Source organism: Scylla paramamosain, unplaced genomic scaffold (assembly GCF_035594125.1).
Source record: "Scylla paramamosain isolate STU-SP2022 unplaced genomic scaffold, ASM3559412v1 Contig38, whole genome shotgun sequence".
In the NCBI taxonomy this organism is placed as follows: domain Eukaryota; kingdom Metazoa; phylum Arthropoda; class Malacostraca; order Decapoda; family Portunidae; genus Scylla; species Scylla paramamosain.
In genome coordinates this window covers 507,040-527,500 of record NW_026973703.1, presented here as the reverse complement: position 1 = coordinate 527,500, position 20,461 = coordinate 507,040, and the positions used below count along the sequence as shown (strand labels likewise).

At 43.4% G+C, this 20,461-nt stretch overlaps 1 protein-coding gene across 5 annotated transcripts in view; it reads left to right on the top strand.

Moving 5' to 3' along the window:
* LOC135097962 (uncharacterized) overlaps positions 1-20,460 on the top strand; it is a 27,307-nt gene extending 6,847 nt beyond the window's left edge. The window contains exons 2-4 of one of the 5 annotated variants that reach the window (XR_010266379.1): positions 17,859-18,013; positions 18,359-18,605; positions 19,097-20,460. Coding sequence is in view for 1 of the 5 variants with exons in the window: in XM_064000100.1 (XP_063856170.1) it covers positions 5,799-6,608 (810 nt within the window). In the remaining 4 variants the exon portion in view is untranslated. Of the gene's footprint in view, positions 1-5,768; positions 6,722-17,858; positions 18,014-18,358; positions 18,626-19,096 lie in introns of those variants that run through there. The other 4 variants (XR_010266378.1, XR_010266380.1, XR_010266381.1 and 1 more) reach the window with 4 other exon arrangements.
* The last annotated feature ends 1 nt before the right edge of the window (position 20,461 follows it).

Sequence of the window (20,461 nt, the reverse complement as noted above, 5' to 3'; positions counted from 1 at the left end):
CACTGTTTACCATCTCTCTCTCTCTCTCTCTCTCTCTCTCTCTCTCTCTCTCTCTCTCTCTCTCTCTCTCTCTCTCTCTCTCTCTCTCTCTCTCTCTCTCTCTCTCTCTCTCTCTCTCTCTCTCTCTCTCTCTCTCTCTCTCTCTCTCTCTCTCTCTCTCTCTCTCTCTCTCTCTCTCTCTCTCTCTCTCTCTCTCTCTTTATCACTATTATTATCTTCCTTAACTTACATAGAATATCATTGACTTCTATGTCATCTCTCTTCCTCCTCCTCCTCCTCCTCCTCCTCCTCCTCCTCCTTCCTTTGTATATTCCTTTGTCTATTCCTCCTCTCACAGGGCTGGGAGTCAAGGGGCGTATCAAATGAGGACCACCACCAAAGAGCGAAAGGGAGGAGAAAAAGGAGGAGGAGGAGGGAAGGAGGATCGGGACTTTTGATGTTCCTCCGCTATTCTGCCTCTTCCTCCTCCTCCTCGTCTTCTTCCTTTCCTTTTTTTTTTCTCCTTGTTTTCGCCGCTCTCATCTTATTGTTTTCTTGTTTTCTTTTTCTCCTATTCCTTCTTCTCTTTTCATCTTTCTCGTTTCCTTTTCTCTCACTTGTCTGTTCTTTTTTTCATTTAGTGCTTTTCAATCTCCAGTCCTCTTTTCTTCCTCTTTTTCTTCTCCTTTCTCATTTCTCCTCCTCCTCCTCCTCCTCCTCCTCCTCCTCCTCCTCCTCCTCCTCCTCCTCCTCCTCCTCCTCCTTCTTCTCCTCCCCCTTTTTTTTTCTTCTTCTTCTTCTTCTTCTTCTTCTTCTTCTTCTTGTGATTGAATTTAATTGCTTTCTTTGTCTTTCAGTAACTTTATTTATGTATCTTTTGGGGTAAGTTCATTGACTTTTTTTTTTTCTGTCTGTTTGTTTCCCTCCCTCTCTCTCTCTCTCTCTCTCTCTCTCTCTCTCTCTCTCTCTCTCTCTCTCTCTCTCTCTCTCTCTCTCTCTCTCTCTCTCTCTCTCTCTCTCTCTCTGTGTGTGTGTGTGTGTGTGTGTGTGTGTGTGTGTGTGTGTGTGTGTGTGTGTGTGTGTGTGTGTGTGTGTGTGTGTGTGTGTGTGTGTGAATTCACATCAATTTTCGTATTTTTGCATTATAATAAAATATTGTGATTTTCCTCACATTTTCACCATAAACTATTGGGAAAACATTCATACATATAATATATTTTCCAATTCTCTCTATAATATTTTATTTAATTCATTGTGTCCATTAAACCCAAACATCATTTCTTCTTCTCTCTACATTACGCAAACTGCTTCCCTTCTCCCCTATACACCACCACCACCACCACCACCACCATCTGTCCACCCTTCCTTCTCTCAGTCTATTCAAGGCCATCCCATCAAAACTTCTCTCGATTAACTTCTCTCTCCTCCCTCCCTCTCTTCCTTCAGGCTATTTAAGGAAAACTTTTATTCATTAACTTCTTCCTCTTTTCCTTCAGTCTATTTCAGAACATTCCAGGAAAAATTCTCTCCTTTTAACACACACACACACACACACACAAGCTCAGATCACTACCAGACCGCCCTAAGGAGACCTAACTAGTTTAGATAAGTCAAATCACTATTGAACCACCTTAAGAAACTCAAACAAGCTCTAACAAGCCTGATAAGCCCAGATAAGCCAAAGCAAGCCCAATAACCCTCGTAGCTAGCGTCACAGGGCTAAGGAGAGTTGTATGCAAAGACCACAAGCCTGATGTAACCCAACACAACCTTTTCTTTCCTTTTGTACATTCCTTTTTTTTTTCCCTCACCACACCCTTTATCATAACCACACAAGCTCAAATCACTCTCCTAATAAGCCCAGACGAGCACACTGACTCTCGCAGCGTTCAAAGTACATAACCGTGATTTAATCCAACACCTAAGCCCTTTATTGTCTAGTATACCCATCTTTTTACCCCAAACCCTTTATCGTAACGACATAACCCCAAATCATTCTTCTAGACACCCTTAATAACACGTAATAAGCCCAATAACCCTCGCAGCGCAGCGTCGGGGGGCTAAGGAGTGTTACATGCAAAGTCCACAAGCTTGATTTAATCCGTGTTTACGCCCTGCCTAGCCGCGCCTTAGTCTCCGGCGGCTGTTCAAGGCTTAGTGTGGCAGCGTCTTGGAGCGAGGCGCACGTGGAGTGAAACATTGGCTAGTCAAACACAAAGCGGCGATATTTCAAGCCCGGCTACTCTCTTTTAACTGAGGGAGAGGAGGAGGAGGAGGAGAAGCAGGAGGAAGAAGAGGAGGAGGAGAAGGAGGAGGAGGAGGACGAGTAGAGAAAAAGAGGCCTTGTTCGTCCTTTTATTTTGTAAAATGTTTTTAAAAGGAGAAATTGTGAGGCAAGGGCAATTATTGTGATGTATCTGACCTAGGGAGAGGAGGGAGAGGGGAGACTGTGAAGGGAGCGAGGGAGAGGAAGAGAGAGAGTTATGGTGGGAGGGAGAGAATTACTGGTGGGAAGGAGAAGCGAAGGGAGAGAGTGAGTCATGGGTGGGTAGGAAGAGAGAGAGAGAGAGAGAGAGAGAGAGAGAGAGAGAGAGAGAGAGAGAGAGAGAGAGAGAGAGAGAGAGAGAGAGAGAGAGAGGAATGAGGGAGGTACAATGACATGGTAGGTAGATTATGAGACAGACAGCCTGAGAAAGTAATAGACAGAGTTGGAAATCGGTAAGTGTATGGTGTGTGCGATGTGGTCGAGGGTGGGAGGGCGCGGGAGGCGGGGCGGTGGGAGAGAGACTGATAAATATAAATACGAGTAAGTGAATGGGATAAACTGGTGGAAAGATAGATAGAGGAGTCAACAAGTGAATGAAAGACACAGATGCAGATACGAGAAGGTGAATGAAGTAAATCGGTGAATAGATCAATAGATAAGGAGTCAGTAAGTGAAATAGAATAACTGGGTAAGAAGTCTGGATGGAGAAATGAATAGGGAATCAAATGAATAAATGCGTTAATACAAGGAGTAGGTAACATGGAAGCTTGATAGATTGATTAGCCAATTAGTGAATAAATAGCTAAATACAAAAAGAAGGCAAGGTTAAAAATAATGAAACGTAAGTGATTCGAGTAAACAGACTGATGAATAACTATATTAATAAACAAACATACGTGAATAAACTTTTCTCAGGCAGCGTGGTGGGTGACTAGGTGAAGCTCGGTAGTCAGGCCATTAGAGTCCAGTTGAAAGAGAGCCTCAAAAGAAGACAAAGTAAATTAATGAATAGGGATGAGAGGTGGAGACTGCTAGAGATGTTTTACTGAGGGCCTGCCACGTGTAGGCCTGAAGGCTTCTTGCAGCTTCCCTTACGCCCTCAAAACGTGTTCATATACGAGTAGATGCGTAAACAGTTATATATTTGCTTTTAGTAGATACATATGACATATAAGTAAGAAAACAAATATTTTAACTAAATTGCGAAAATAATGAACTATGATGATGAAGAAACTTTGTCATTAAAAAAAGGAACAGAATGAATATCAACGGTTTTAAGGTAGTGGATAGTGATGAATAACACACACACACACACACACACACACACACACACACACACACACACACACACACACACACACACACACACACACACACACACACACACACACACACACACACACACTTCAAACACATCACAAGAATAAAAAGAAAAAAAAACTGCAATAATAATAATAACAGTACTGGAGAATATCAGCATAATTTGGATGGAGTGTTGCACGCAGCCTGCATGTTGAAGCGCCTTGGCCTCTCAGCAGGACTGTTTTCAAAGGCCACATAGATGATCAGTAGGATTCTCATCTCTAACTATTACAAGCTTGAACCCGTTATTTCTTATCCCATCTTGATTACTGACCTTGAGAATTTCGTTTGTTACCTTTATTTACGTCACCAGTACCACAGAAAGATCTCATCAATCTCTTCTTAATTTTTTTTGTCCTATCCTGACTACTGGTCTTGAGAATTTCGTTTGTTTACCGTTGATACATCGCCACTACCACAGAAAGATCTCATCAATCTCCTCTTAATCTTCTTATCCTATCATGACTACTGACCTTGAGAATTTTGCTTACGTCACCCTTCATGTATTCTCTGTGGCAATGAAAGACCTATCAGATCCCTCTTTAAACAGACGCCTCACTGGAGACAAGTGAAAGCGTAAATTTAACTTGATCAAAATTTAAGCCATTGTTTCTCTCTCTACAATCCTGAAAAAAAGCACTCTTGAAAACATAACATATACGTATATTTCACGAGAACCCCTTAATGCATTAGAGAGAGAGAGAGAGAGAGAGAGAGAGAGAGAGAGAGAGAGAGAGAGAGAGAGAGAGAGAGAGAGAGAGAGAGAGAGAGAGAGAGAGAGAGAGAGAGAGAGAGACAGTAAATTATTGGTGTTTATCATAATTTTTTCCCATCATGTGCATTAGGGTTGCCATCCAGTGAGAGAGAGAGAGAGAGAGAGAGAGAGAGAGAGAGAGAGAGAGAGAGAGAGAGAGAGAGAGAGAGAGAGAGAGAGCGCTGATTTCATACCACTCATTGAATACATTATCACCAGTATCTCCCACGTAGGCCTGAAGAGAGAGGGAGAGGGAGAGGGGAGAGGAGTGAGAGGGAGGGAGAGTCACGGTCCAGCGGTCCTCACATTGTGTAGCAGATTGTTGCTCCCGCGGGTCATGTCAGCCTGATCTGGTAACACAGATAGCCGCCACCGCCTCCTCCTCCTCCTCCTCCTCCTCCTCCTCCTCCTCCTCCTCTTCCTGAACCTCCTCCTATTTTTTTTTTAGTTTCTTTCTTTGCTTTTTTCTTCTTTTCTTCTTATTTTTGTTGTTCCTGTTCGTCCTCGTTCTTTTTCTCCTCCGCTTTCTATACTTTTTATTGTCATCATCATCATCATCATTATCATCATCATCATCTTCGTCTCGTTGTTGTTGTTGTTGTTGTTGTTGTTGTTGTTGTTGTAGTTTTCTGTTTTCACGTTCAAAATTTCCTCCACTCTTGTATTTTTTTCTCGCCCTCTTCCTCGTCAGTTTCCCTTTCCTCCTCCTCCACCTCGTCCTCCTCTTCCTGTTTTTTTTTTTTTAATACACGTGAAGGGAACAGACGAAAGACGCAAAAACAAGAAAATGAAAAAAAATAAATAAAAATAATAAACACTCCCTCAAAAATAAAAAGGACAAGCTAAAAAAAAAAAGAGAAAAGAAAGAATAATTCACCCAGTTTTTGGGGTGTTGGTAATCTCTTTGAAAATTTCATGTTATGATGGCACTGATGATATTGATAGACACCTTGTTTACTGATAAGCAAAACTACACGAGGAAAGCATTGGTGTAATTAAGATTAGTGTGGTTGCGAAAGGATGAGTGTGTGTGTGTGTGTGTGTGTGTGTGTGTGTGTGTGTGTGTGTGTGTGTGTGTGTGTGTGTGTGTGTGTGTGTGTGTGTGTGTGTGTGTGTGTGTGTGTGTGTGTGTGTGTGTGTGTGTGTGTGTGTGTGTGTGTGTGTGTGTGTGTGTGTGTGTGTGTGTGTGTGTGTGTGTGTGTGTGTGTGTGTGAGTGTCTGAGTGAGTGAGTGAGTGTGCACGCTTGATATCTCGACACACACACACACACACACACACACACACACACACACACACACACACACACACACACACACACACACACACACACACACACACACACACACTTCCTCACAGGGAGGCGTCAGGCCGTTCGCTATCAGGGCTCTGTCTCTAATTACCAACAGCTGACATGTGGGGTCTCCCAGGGGACCAAGATGGGTCCTCTATGCTTCCTCCTCCTCATTAACGACGCCCTCACTGACACCCCCCATCGCTGGAAGTATGTGGACGACTGCACCGTGGGCGTCCCAGAATCCACCAAGAACCCGGACTACTCGCCACTGCAAGCAATTCTGGAGCGACTGCAGACGTGGACGGAGGAGAGCAGGATGACCATCAACCACAGCAAAACTGTGGTGATGCATTTCTGTACCTCCTCTGTACCAGTGCCCCCTCCCCGGCTCACAGTGGGCCCTCACCCCCTCCAGGTGGTCCGATATGCCAAGCTTCTCGGAGTCACGGTGGACGACCAGCTGACCTGGAAGCAGCATGTCGCCAGCACCGTGAGATCAGCTACCTACAGGCTGTACATGCTGCGCAGACTCAGGTCGCTGGGGACGCCGACAGATGAGTTAAGGGGGGTGTACCTTATCTTCATCCTCCCCAAACTCATGTACGCCTCCCCAGCGTGGTCCTCCTCCCTCACACACACTCAACAGCTACAGCTAGAGAGTGTGCAGAAAAGGGCGTGCAGGGTCATCCTTGGCCCTGCATACACCACCTATGAAGAAGCCCTGACCACCCTGAGCCTGTCCAGAATATCCACCAGGCACCGAGAGGCTCTGGAGAAGTTTGGAAGGGAACTACTGCATCACCCACGTCTCAGAAACATGCTGCCGCCTGACGCGCCTCCCCCGACCCGTGCCACCAGACACCACAACAAGATAACGCCCCTAAAGGCGCCGCGCACGGACCGGTACAGACTCAGTGCGATTCCCACCATGGTGCGAGCCATCAATCAATAGTCTCTTCTAGATTAGACTTACCTTTAGGATTAATGTTAAGTATTTCCCCACCCCCTCTGTACATTTTCACTTTGTTAACTGCCTAAATAATAAACCGTTTATTATTATTATTATTATTATTATTATTATTATTATTATTATTATTATTATTATTATTATTATTATTATTATTATTACACACACACACACACACACACACACACACACACACACACACACACACACACACACACACACACACAGATCACTAACAGTTAACAAAGCTTCATTATAACACGAGTGACCACACCGCTCTTTAACACGCCCCGCCCCGCGGGGCGTGTTAAAGAGCGGTGTGGTGTTAAAGAGCTCTTTATCTTTATCCTTTTTCTCTTGCTTCTCCTTTTCTCCTTGTCCATTTTTTTTTTCACTTCTTCCTTCCCAACTCCTTCCCTATTCCTCTTCCTTCTCTATCTTCACCTTCACCACCATCACAATCATCACCCTCACTTCCCTCACCATCCTATCTTCTTCACTCTTCCACTCTCACACTCCCTTACTCTAAAATTCTCCCTTTCCTTCTTTTCTCCACTTATCCTCTTCCTCCTTTCCTTCTTCCTTTCCCTTTCTTATTCCTTTTCTCCCTCCTTCCCTCCCTCGTAGCTGCAGTCCTTCCCTTCTTCCTCTCCCTTTCTTCCCTCACTTTCTCTCCCTCCCGGAAGCGACGTCGTTAGGGAGAAGGAAGGCGAGCAGTGACGTCATCAGGGAGGGAGGGAGAGAGAGAGGGAGGGGGAAAACGCGCTACAGGGAGGGACGGAGGAGAGAAAATAAGATAGGGAGAGAAGGGAGAGGGAGGGAGGGATGCCACTTGCTGAGATATGGGTGGTGGGAAGGGAGAGGGAAGGGAGTGTTACCAGTAAGGGAGAGGATTAAGTGATCGTTGTTGTTATTGGTCGTATTAAAACTGTCGCTGGAATGTGTAACAGCTCACAAAAATCACCTGCATAGAATATTTACTAACACCAACAAGGGAGGAAAGGCATCAATTAAAGAACCTGTTGTTACTATTACTCGTATTAACATTTCCACTGTGACAGGAGACCGTTAATGAAAATCACTGTGCTGAAGGAGGAACACAGATTAAAACAGTATATTTTCCAGTTTCTAGTATAGTGTTTAAATGTGCATTGTTACGATTATTGCTTGAATTAAAACCTCCACTACGCTCTGTGTGAAATCTTTACTTGGCACCCATAAGGAAGAAACGGGATAAAAAATAGTAGGGTTTCCAATTTCGTGACTCCAGTGAAATGTTCAGAGGTGGATGTAGAAGAGAAGTGCCTGGAGTCACTTCGTGAACTGTGTGAAAAAAAAAAAAAATAAGGCGAAAACATTGAGAGACGCGAAACAGGAAAGCTAAAAAAAAAAAAAAAAATCCGAATTCCATGCTTGTAGTGATAATATTAGAAGTGGACTTAGAAAAACAATGTGACTGAGAACTGAAAATTTGTGACAGACAACGATGCAACTCTGATGGTCAAATAAAGTAATTTAGATATAACTCATATATCTGACAATACACGGCAGGAAGAAAGAGAGGAAAAACCCAAGAGAAGCTTCATGGATGCAGTGAAAGAGGACATGCCTGTATTGGGTGTGACTGAGGGAGGCGCAGAAGACCCGAGCACGTTGGAGGAGGAGGCAGCCTACAAAAGTAGTAGTCATTTGGTGCTCAGATAAAAACACTCATTCTCAACTTAGCAAATACTGAAAGGGAAGGAAAAAAATAAGCCGAAATTGAAAAAAAAAAAAGTAGGATTATAGTAATTTGGTGCACAGATAAAAAACACTCATTTTCAACTTAGCAAATACTGAAAGGGAAGGAAAATTAAGCCGAAATTGAAAAAAAAAAAAGAGTAGTAGTAGTAATTTGGTGCTCAGATAAAAAAAAACATCCATTCTTAACTTAGCAAATACTGAAGGGAAGGAAAAAATAAGACGAAATTGAAAAAAAAAGTAATAGTAATTTGGTGCAGAGATGAAAAACACTCATTCTCAACTTAGCAAATACTGGAAAGAAAGAAAAAAATAAGCCGAAATTGAAAAAAAAAAGTAGTAGTAATTTGGTGCACAGATAAAAAAAAAAAACACTCATTCTCAACTTAGCAAATACTGAAAGAAAGGAAAAAGAAACCACAATTGAATCTTATCAAACACAAATTATTTAAAACGCAAACTAGAGATAACATTTAATAGATATACATAAAAAAAAAAATAATAATTTGTATATTAGTAATACATATGTTGTTCTTCAGGCAAGAAACCCGAAAGAACAGCATGATACAAGGGAAGTGAATGAAATGTATCAGGTATTAGTGTCAGAAAAAAAAAAAAACGAGAATATTAAAGAGAGATATGGAAAGCTCAAAGTATCAGTGTGCATCGATATTCTTGCATCAGGGAACATGAGGAGCTTTTCAGAGCAACATAAAAGGCAGCAGAACGAAAAGGATCAGTTACGAGTGTCAGGAAAAAAAAAAAAAAGTGTTAAGGACTGGGAAGGGAAGATCAAAGTATCGGACAGTCAGTAACAGTGAATATCAGATAAAATAAAGAGCCTATAAGTATGAGGCCATTAGGGAAGGTATCAACACGTTACAGGGAGAGGATTATGGTGTGGGAGGGTGTGAGGGAGAGGTGAGGGAGTGAAAGGGTCAATGGCAAGTGTCACAGGGAGGGTCAGGAAGGCACGTGGCAAGGAGGGGAGGGGGGAGACTTACTACTTATCGTCCTGATGGTTTTATTGACCTCCCCATGACCTCCCCTGACCTCTCCCTTTGCCTGATCCTCCTAGCCTCCCTGACCTCCCTGACTCAGCTCAATAAACACTTAAGGTCACCCTTCCTCACTCCTTCCCTCCATTCCTCTCCCTTCCTCTTACTCTTCTTTCATTCTTCTCTCTCTTTCACTCTTCTCTCTCTCTTTTCCTTTATTCCGATTCAATTTTCAGTCACATTTCCTTAATTTTTCTCCCTCTTTCATTTCTCTTCCTCCTTCTCTCTCTTTTCTCCCTTTTCTTCCATCTTGTCTCTTTATCAATCTTCTTTCTCTTTTCCTCCCTCTTATTCTTTTATTCTTTCTCTTCCATTTCCTTTCTTTCGCTGTTCACCTCTCTCTCACTCTCATTCCCTCTCTCTCTTCTCTCTTTTTCCTTCCTCTTTCTTGTTTACTTTTAATTTTTTCCTATTTTCTTTCACATTTTTTCATTCTTTTCACTCATTCTAGTTTTCTCTCTCTCTCTCTCTCTCTCTCTCTCTCTCTCTCTCTCTCTCTCTCTCTCTCTCTCTCTCTCTCTCTCTCTCTCTCTCTCTCTCTCTCTCTCTCTCTCTCTCTCTCTCAGTTCTGGTCAAATATATTACAAAGGACGAGGCAATATATCTGGCTACCTTAATAATAATATCACATCAACCAACATAGATTTCATTAAGTCCTTCTTTACTTTGAATCATTAAGAGCAAACCCTTTCTGGAGCAATTCATTATTTCTCGATGGAAGAATTTGCAATGACTTTTCTCAGGCATTTTTTATCATCACGTTATCTAAATCATAATAAATACCTCATATTCATTCTCATTCTCCTCCTCTTCTTCCTCCTCCTCCTCCTCCTCCTCCTCCTCTTTCTCCTACGTCTTCTTATCTTCCTCCTCACCTTCAGCCTCTCCCTTACCCTCTGCTTTCTATTTTCACCCTAACCTAACAGCTCAAATATCTCCCTCACTCCCTCACTCCCCCTCACAAGCTGGTTTCTCCCCTTACCTTCCCCTCGCCGCTTCTGTGACAGCTTTACGTTGTCTTCAGAATTTTTTTTTTTTTACATCGCAATCACGTTAAGGGGGAGAGAGGGAGGGGGAGAAAAAATCTGGGGAGGTAATTCCGTTTCCTCGTAAATTCACATCTGTCTCCAACTCACGGAATGAAAAATTGTCTCTTATTTCTCCCCTCTTGTTTTGGAGGGCGTAGGTGGAGCGGGTGGAGAGGAGCGAAGTGGGTGGTGTGTGGAGCAGTAGGTGGAAGGTTGATAACTCCTGCCACTGGTTTGGTGTGTGTTTGTGTGTCGTTGTGTTGGTCTCGCTGAGGGGAGGAATATTTGTTGTTGCGCCTCATTATTTATTACTCGCTAGAGGGAAGTAACCTGAAGGGCGCGCTGTGAATGGTGTACTCAGTGGTCCTCTGTGATAAGTAGGCGCCATTCATCTCACTCTTCCTTTCTCATTTTTTTTTCTCGTCACTTTTATCACTTTAGTGTGTAGTCTTCACTTTGTCTTGGTTTCAGGTTATGTAAGTTTGTGCTCTCTCTCTGTCTCTCTCTCTCTCTCTCTCTCTCTCTCTCTCTCTCTCTCTCTCTCTCTCTCTCTCTCTCTCTCTCTCTCTTTTGGCTTCCTTTCTCGTCTTCTTCGACCTCCGTCTCGTCATCTTGGACCTCCTTTCCCTCCTCTTCCTCTTCTCTCTCTCTCATACCCTCATGCACCTCTTCCTTCTTCGTCTTCTCGTCATCCCTTCCTTCCTTGCTTCCTGCCTTGCCCAACACCTCGCCGCCATCCATCACCACGACCACCACATCAAGCGGCAGTGATCAGGTGGAGACTAACCATACTTGCTCCCGCCCTAGTTATAGCGTAAGGGAGCAAATCATTCCTACCTTCCCCTCGACCCTATATACAATACGCACATTCCCCTCGCGCCCTATCGATCCAGGAGAGGTCAAGGCATCGGCACAGGGAAGGACGTTATGCAGGAAAGGAGAGGAGCAGGAAGAAAGCGGAAGGCGTAGGAGTGTTGGGGAGCTGGGGACGGGGAGGGAACGAGGTGGTGATGGAGGGGAAAGACGCGAGAGACAAGTAGGGTGTCCATCGCGTTGTCCTGGGGGGGAAATAAGACGTGGGTGTGTGGTGGAAACTCTTGCTAGTGTGTCTGGTCGTGTTTTTTTTTTTTTTTTTTTTTTTGCGGAGTTGGTGTTGGTGGAGTCTTGGCCCTTTGTTTTCCCTTGTTTCTCCAGAAGGGGCATAATAAAACACAAAGGAGGAACAAAGAGCTGCTGATTTGTTGGCTCTTTGGAGATTATTGGTGAAAGTGGAAGAAGAGGAAGAGGAGGAACAAGACCACCACATATGGAAAATAAAAATAAAGTAGATTTGTCGTTTTCCTACAGGGATATTTGTGGTGACTAGACCATCTATTATACAGCAACAGAAATATGATATCATACGTAGATGACGTGGAGGAGAAGAACGATGACGAGAACAAAGACGAAGCGTGGGAGGACAAGGAAGACAAGAATGATTCAAAGGAGGGCGATGACAAGCAGAAAGATGAAAACAATGATCATGAGGAGAAGGAGGAGGAGAAGGAGGAGGAGGAAGAAGAAGAAGAGGAAAAATAAAGGCACACACACTGAGTGAGCACCGGCGCCCCGTTACCTACACTTCCACCACACTCCATTAATACAAACATTATCGAAAAAAAAAAAAAAAAAAACGCAACTAAATAAGCGAGATATGTAATTAATTTACAAAAACGTACTCATTATAATATAAATAATCCATTTATTGAAGAAGAAGAAGTGAAGGAAGAAGAAATAAGGATATTGAAAGGCATAGAATGGAAAATAGGAAGAGGAGGAGAAAATAAGATAGAGAAAGGAAAAAAAAAGATAGTTAACGAGGAAATGGTTCGAGACGGGAAAATAGAAAATAATGATGATGGAGAAAGAACGAGAAACTGAGAAACCTGAACGAATGAGGGGAACAGAATGAACAGAAATAAAGGAATGTAAGATAAACGACAAAAAAAAAAAAAGAACGACAAGGAGAGATCATAAAAAAAGAAAGAATAGGAAACGAAGAGCGATAAAAAACCGAAAAAAAGGGAAGGTGTTGAAGATAAGAAAGAAAGAAGATAGATAGATAGATAGATAGATAGATAGATAGATAGATAGACAGAGGAGAGAGAGAGAGAGAGAGAGAGAGAGAGAGAGAGAGAGAGGAGAGAGAGAGAGAGAGAGAGAGAGAGAGAGAGAGAGAGAGAGAGAGAGAGAGGATAGATAGATAGATAGATAGATAGACAGAGAGAGAGAGAGAGAGAGAGAGAGAGAGAGAGAGAGAGAGAGAGAGAGAGAGAGAGAGAGAGAGAGAGAGAGAGAGGAAGTGAAGGAGAGGAGAGATGAAGGGCAACTGGATGAAAAGTAAAGACAAATGTAGAAGAAAGGAAAGGAAAGAGGAAAATGAAGGCAAAGGAAAGAGGAAATGAGAGAAATAGCGGAGGGCATGCTTCACTTCGCCAGCCCAAGTGGAGGCTAATTACTTGTCTGTCTCTCCCCCCTTCCTCTCCCCCTCTGCCGCACCCTTTCCTCTTCCTTTATTGCCCTCCACATCTACCTCATTTTCTCTCTATCCCTCTCCTTTATTCTTTCCCTACCCTATGTTGTTGTTCCTTCTGCTATATACAGATATTCTTCCTCCCTCTCTCCCACCCTCCCTCTCTCTCTCTTTCTCTCTCTCTCTCTCTCTCTCTCTCTCTCTCTCTCTCTCTCTCTCTCTCTCTCTCTCTCTCTCTCTCTTCAAGAACTGCGACGTGTAATGAATGGTGCATTAGCTTCTCTTAAGCACAACACTCACCATCATTACACTCCGGCAGCGTTCTATCATTAGGTGTTATCAAGATTGTCTGATGCCTGCAATCTTCCTAATTTTATGGCCACTACATTCTTCCGGCTTCTTAAAGCTGATGTGTTGCTGTATTTATCCTTTTTTTTTTGTTGGTTTTTGTTTTCCCTGTTGTGTGTGTGTGTGTGTGTGTGTGTGTGTGTGTGTGTTGACCCATTCATTCTTTATATTGTCTGTGCCGGTGTTTCCCTCCTTGTTTTTTCTTGCTCCTCTTTTGTTTGTAGTCCTCTGTATTATAATGTTTATCAATTTGTTCTTCATATTATGTGTACCAGTGTCTTCCTTCTTTTTTTCTGTACCTTTCGCTTTGTTATACTCTTTTTTACGGTGTGTAAGATTATATATTCTTTCTGTGCTTGTTTTTTTTTTTGTATTCTTTTTTATAATCTGTATTACGGCCACACGTATTTTCATGTTCGGCTTTTTTTTCCCTCCTCTTTCTTTGTTCTCCACACTTATCACTTCTTTGTGTGTTTTATTTTCTTTTGCTTGCTGGTTTAGGAATCATTTCCTATTTATTTCACACTTCACTAAATAAAGAAAGGGAGTTCCATTACTTTCAAGTTAATACTTGTATTTGTCTTCCGCACTCATGAATTATTCTTGCTTTTCCTTCTTTTTTTATTTTATTTTATTTTACTGTGCTTTTTATCACGGACAAAAAAAAATTCATATCATTTCTAGTTGATATCAGTGTTGCATTTTTAGAAAGTGTAGAAGGATCTTTGTTGTTCTTTTTTCCTTGAATTTGCAGTGCTTCATATTATAAGACAACGCAGGTTAGAACTTTCTTTAGCTTATATTTGCGGCTTTTTCTTTACTTAGCAGCTTTAGGAATAGTAGCTCTCCTCTTTTCATCGGTGTGATTATTTTGCTCCGCCACGTATTACAAAAAAGAATGCAGGTTTACTTTTCCTGTGGCTTATATCCATTTCTTTCCTCTTTTAGCAGCTTTAGAGATAGCGGGCCATTTTTGTAGTGTTCCTACTTATTACTTTGTTCTGGTATGCTTTTTATTACACAAAGAAAGCAGGGCTAACATTATTATTATTACTGTTGTTGTTGTTGTTGTTGTTGTTGCTGTTGTTGGTTATTCACGTTCCTTTGGTGGACGGTTTCGCGGGTGACTGCTGTGAGCTGACAACAAACCACAGCAACCACAGTCAACACGCCATTGTTGCTGACGCGGCGTGGCCTTCATGCATTACAAATCTGACACGCTCCTCCGCTACTGTGATTCCCGATAACTCGACTGTATTTCACGTCATTTTTCCTTTAACAACTGTGCCGCGTCAACGAAACGCTCAATACGGTTCTTTGTCACCGCGGTTCACTATTGTCCCGGTCTCTGTTGACGAGCCTCGGTCACTCATCGTGTTCTGCTAAGCGATGCATTTCCGTTTTAAAAGTATGTTCGGTTAAATCAGGTTCGATTGCGGTGTTCTTTCAGTGTTGTTCTTTGTCCGATAACGTTCCCCAATAAGTTTTTTCTGTTCACTTAGGTTAAATTGTAGTGTTTTCTTAATGTTGTTCCTTGTTCGGTCACGTCCCGCAAAGCATTTTTTTTTTTTCTGTTCACGCAGTTCTCTGTTCACTTGGCTCAGTGTTGATTTCTATTGATGGATTTTTTCTTTAATTAGGCTCCATGTTTGTGCTGCTCTCTATTGATGGATCATTGTTAATATAGTCCTCTGTTAATATGGTTCCCTGCTAATATCGTTTTCTGTTGGTGTGGTCTCTGTAATATAGGTCTGCGTTAACGGAGTTGTCTCTTATCTCGGATCTCAGTTCTGGCGGTTCTCCGTTAAAGATGCCAGCCCCCAAAAAGTGCAGCAAAAAAACATTATCCAAAATCATGAGGAGTGTCTTGAAGCTTCCAGCATGGAACAGTTCCGGTCAACGTTCAGTCTCTTTAATGCGGGTCCCTGTTAGTGCGTTTCTCTGTTGCCTTCCTCCCGTCAGCCACAGCCGCCTGCCACGTGAGTCAGCGGCCCCATCACGAGGGGAAACTGAACTATTACTCCCATCCCAGGCGGCCGATTTATGTTTTCCTCATGTGACCTGCTCCCTCCTGCTCCTCCTCATCCCCTCCCCCAGCCTGCATGAGAGAGAGAGAGAGAGAGAGAGAGAGAGAGAGAGAGAGAGAGAGAGAGAGAGAGAGAGAGAGAGAGAGAGAGAGAGAGAGAGAGAGAGAGAGAGAGAGAGAGAGAGACGCATAAACCTACGTATATCTGCTCTTTCCTATAAAAAAAAAGTACACTTATGTATTAACAACTGAAAAAAAAGAGATAAATAATAGAAAAAGTCAAGACGTGCAATTGAGTGAAGCACATTGAGCAGCATGCAGTTATCACCATCCCCACCACCACCACCACCATCACAACCATCACCCTCATCACTATCATGGCGGAGAGGAGGAGGATAATGATGAAGAAAGTGTTGGTAATGAGGCGGCGCTCCTCACTTAACACCTCCTGTGAAGTCATTACAGCCTCCATAATTACCCAGCTGACAAATCCGCCACGCCGCACCGCACATTTACAACCGATCAATATGGAAACACACCCGGAGAAACACCAGGAGAAATACCCTCCCCATTCTTGCGGCAGCGGTACCTTTAGCACCTACTACAGGAGAGGAGGTGGGGGGGTTCCGATCGTCTCGCGGCGGCGCAGTCTCGCTCGGGTGTTCGCGGGAGCGATTACCACATGCACTTCGGCAAACGAGGCGACCATTCGTGCCTCCGTCTTTATGAGGAGAGCAGCGGAAAGGGCGTGAGGCGTGTGTGTGATTAAACGTATTCACAAAGACTTTACCTTCATCTTGCCTTCCTCTCTCCTGTTTCTCCTCCTCCTGTGGTCATCGTAAGCCTTCTCTTCCTTTCAGCACACATGGTCCTCCTCCTCCTCTTCCTTTCCTCCCTTCTACCTTTAATCCTCCTCTTCCTTCAGTCTCCTCTTCTTCCTCCTCCTCCTCCTCTTCCTTCTTCTTCTCTCCATTCCTGTCCGCCATCACCTCCACCTCCTCCTTCCTCTTTGTTATTGTAATGAGAGTGCTTTGTCAGCTGACTCTGTCTGGATATTCTTCTTCCTTTCAATTTCCTCTTTTCTTTGGGTGAAATTCTGCGAATAGGAAGTAGCGGCACGAAGGTAAACAGGTGCACAGGATTGCAGGAAACAAAACGGAAGGAACACTGAGAAAAAGTGAGACAGCGTAAAATATATACATGGAAAAAGGAGAGGATAGGAGAGGAGGAAAGTTAAAATTTATTCCTGTCTGCGTTCTTTCCCCTCATCTTCCTCTCACTCACTTAATTCATCCTCCTTCACTCACCCTGCCTGTCCTCCTCCTGTCCTCACAATGCCTGCCTCTCCACCTTCTCCATCCACTCCACAGTCCAGCCTGGCACGGATGCACCGGGTAATGGAAGGCTCCCTGGCAAGGCGACGTGCTTGCATACCTGAGTTTACCTTCACCTGGCCTGGGGTGAAAAGTCGATGGTACACTCTGGGTGAAAACTTGAGAGAGAGAGAGAGAGAGAGAGAGAGAGAGAGAGAGAGAGAGAGAGAGAGAGAGAGAGAGAGAGAGAGAGAGAGAGAGAGAGAGAGAGAGATTCGTGTGTATCATAACAGACTTAGAAGGCAAAACACGCCCTTTGCCCTAACACTCTGCGCCACTCACTGCTACTTAGAATAACATCAGCATAAACAGCTTCTCTTTTTGTTACGTTTTTTTCTGTGTTCCATAATCATCCGTTCGCTCTAAAGGGTCGGTGCTCTGGGTGGACGAAGCGTTTCAATCCCTTTCGTGTGTAGTTCCATTATTTAGTGGCGGTCGTTAATCAAAGGCTCCCGCAGACACCCACACACTATGCCACCGGTCACTGCTCACTCCGGGATCCGAACAGAAGGGCGAGACACGCTGAGTGGAGCTTCATCGGGTTGATTCGGTTTCCAAAGCGAATCCACTAATCTATTGTTACGAATTAAGCCTGTTTATTTATGTTCATGGCCGCGGCGGATTTTTTTATTTATTTTTTTTTACTATTTATCGGGGATTGCTGCCTAATTCTAATCCGTCAGATTGTGTTTCTGAATTTCGTCACTGAATGTGTTATTGTTATTGTGTTTCCTGAAGATGAGATGAACATGAATTTGCTTCTCTGTTATTATGAGAATGAAGGATGTCGATGTGTGTGTGTGTGTGTGTGTGTGTGTGTGTGAGCTGAGCAAACAAAAGAAACGCATCATGACGCAGAAAATAAGACTAGACAAACAGACAAGAGAGAGAGAGAGAGAGAGTGTGGAGTACAAAGGCGAGGGAATGCAACACACGCACGCACGCGCGCGCGCACGCACGCACGCACGCGCACGCGCGCGCACACACACACACACACACACACACACACACACACACACACACACACACACACACACATTACTCTATTTCAGTGGTTATCAACACGTTGTACACTTCCCAGGACGGTGACCTCATGACTTAGAAACACTTAACGTAACCTGACGGGGGGAACACCTTCTTTCTCCCGCAGCGCAATGGACCAACACGAATAGCTGGAGCTCGGGGGACAGGCGCGCGAAGGCAGACGGCGACAGATTCGTGACTCAAAACAAAAGCATCGTGACAGCACAAGTGGGAGCATCCGTCATTCTTCACTGCAAGACCTCAAGTGCGACTGGCGGCCTGGTAAATGACGGAGTGTGTCAGCAAGTTACCTTAAGATCTGAAGTTCCTGTGGGGAAGCGTCGGTACCTTGATGTGACTGAGGTTGTGTTGATCTCTCGCCCGTATTCTTAAACGCTTTTGTTCTTTAATTAAGAGTATTTTTAAGGGATACAGCGATGATTTATAGAATTTTCTTGTGTCTGAGTTTGTTATTAAGACTATTTTCAAAAGCCACGCATATATTCGTCTTGTTCTCGTGGGTCTTTTCCCTTCTGAGATGAATCTACACCCTTAAAAACTACACACCCTTAAAAACTCTAACTTCTCCTAGAACCTATTAAAAGTAAAACACTAAATATTCACCAGATTTTTTTAAGAATACGCTGCTCTGAGGCAAGCACTGAGAAACCAGGAATGTCATGGCCTCCAATACGATGACTGGTGAGGTAAACAAGTTATGTCACTCGTGATGGCGCAGGCGGCGAGTGGAGGCGAGGCTGCCCACCGCATCCATCCTCTGAGTGGCATTAGTGCAGGAGTCCTTGTCTCATCAGCCTCGGCCTCCACAAACACGGGCTGCTTTAACACTTGTGAATACAAGGCAAAAAACATGGTGACTCGAGCAACTTTTCTGTGAGTTTATTGCACTTCCTGAGGGAGTACTGGCTTAGGATATATATATAATTACCTATTTTGTATTTATCTTTTAGTTATATTTCTATTTTTATTTTATTTTATTTTTATGAGGGAACTATCAATTATCAGTGGAGAATTCGTAGTGATTGTTTAGCATATATTTATGCAGAAATATATGCAGTTTCAAACCACAACATATTACATACATACATCTAAGACAACTAGGTCACAGTGGGTCAATAGTAAAGTCCTTGGATAGAAACTTAAACTGCAAGGCGTTGGAGCACCTTCTAATGGCCTTAACAATGTGCTTACGATACACAACAATAGCTTAGGCAACAGTGATGTGGATGTACTGCACGCCATCAATCCAAGCCCGTTAAGCGAACAATAAACACTCGTCTAGACACACACACACACACACACACACACACGTGCTAAGACCATGACCGTTTGTGTGCTCTGCAGGTGTCTTGGATCAGGAAGAGGGACTACCAGCTCCTGACGGTGAGTCTGTACACACACTCCAGTGACGACCGCTTCTCCATCAACTACGTGCATTGGGTGAGTGTTTGCTCTTGTGTGTGTGTGTGTGTGTGTGTGTGTGTGTAGAGGGGGTATTTTCTCATGAATGTAAATATTAATGTATAGATTCTCTCTCTCTCTCTCTCTCTCTCTCTCTCTCTCTCTCTCTCTCTCTCTCTCTCTCTCTCTATCTCTTTGGCCCTATATTTAGCAGTGGGAATTCCAGGCACTGCAGGTGTTTAGCTGAAAGAAAATGTCACGTTGCGAGAGAGACCAGTGTGTAATGACTCTTGGATTGAAAATATTGAAGTGCAGTTGTGTGCATGACCTAATGAAGGTGACGCCAAGCACACTCAATGATTTAACGGTAAATTTTTTTTTAACAATGAAGATGAATAGATCAAAGTCAATAACATGAACAGTTAATCATTAAGCAATATATTAGCTTCGATTACTAATTAAAAGTTAATAAAAAACTGACATGGAATAAAAATCATAAACCAATATTTCCTAAACTCTTCAGTTCTTCCTTATTTAATGAATTGAAGTAAGATTTAATTAATTTTCATGTTCATTACAAATCAAGCATTTCAACGCTTCACATGCATGCATATTCACAGACAACAATAATGTTAACGAAACACAGATGAAGCACAACACTCATGATTGCAGTCGTCCAATCAGTCCCTAACATCCTCGTCCATATTAAACACGATGACGCCCAAAATATTTGTTTACAATTACACACATGCACGAAATATTGCCATACACTTTCATTAAACCCTGCTGGTCATGATGTCGGGGCGGCCACCACTGCCTGACACACACACACACACACACACACACACACACACTCGTTCACCATAACACGCCTACAATTGAATAACAAGACTGAGGATGTATTGTGTGTGGCGGCGCAGGTGTGTGCTGTCTTATCCCAGCGGCGAGCTAGTATTGTGGCGCCATTGTGTTGCCATTGCAGTCAACACTTCACCGATTTTTTGAGGCCACGGCGGCTCGGGATGAGAGTCGCGGTAATACGGCTTGAGGGTGGCGCGGCGAGCGGCGGCACGAGGATTGGCGCCCACTCCTAGCGGGGAGCCTGCACCTGCTGCCTCGTCCACACACACACACACACACACACACACACACAGTATACACTAGGCACTTTATCCCTTCACCATATTCTTGTGCCATCATTTCCGAAATTCGAAAACCCTATACTGAAATAGATTCCCATAAGACGAGTCTGTGGCAGGATTTGTTGCCCATTCACCCACCTGACTAACCCTGCACGGTATCAAGGAT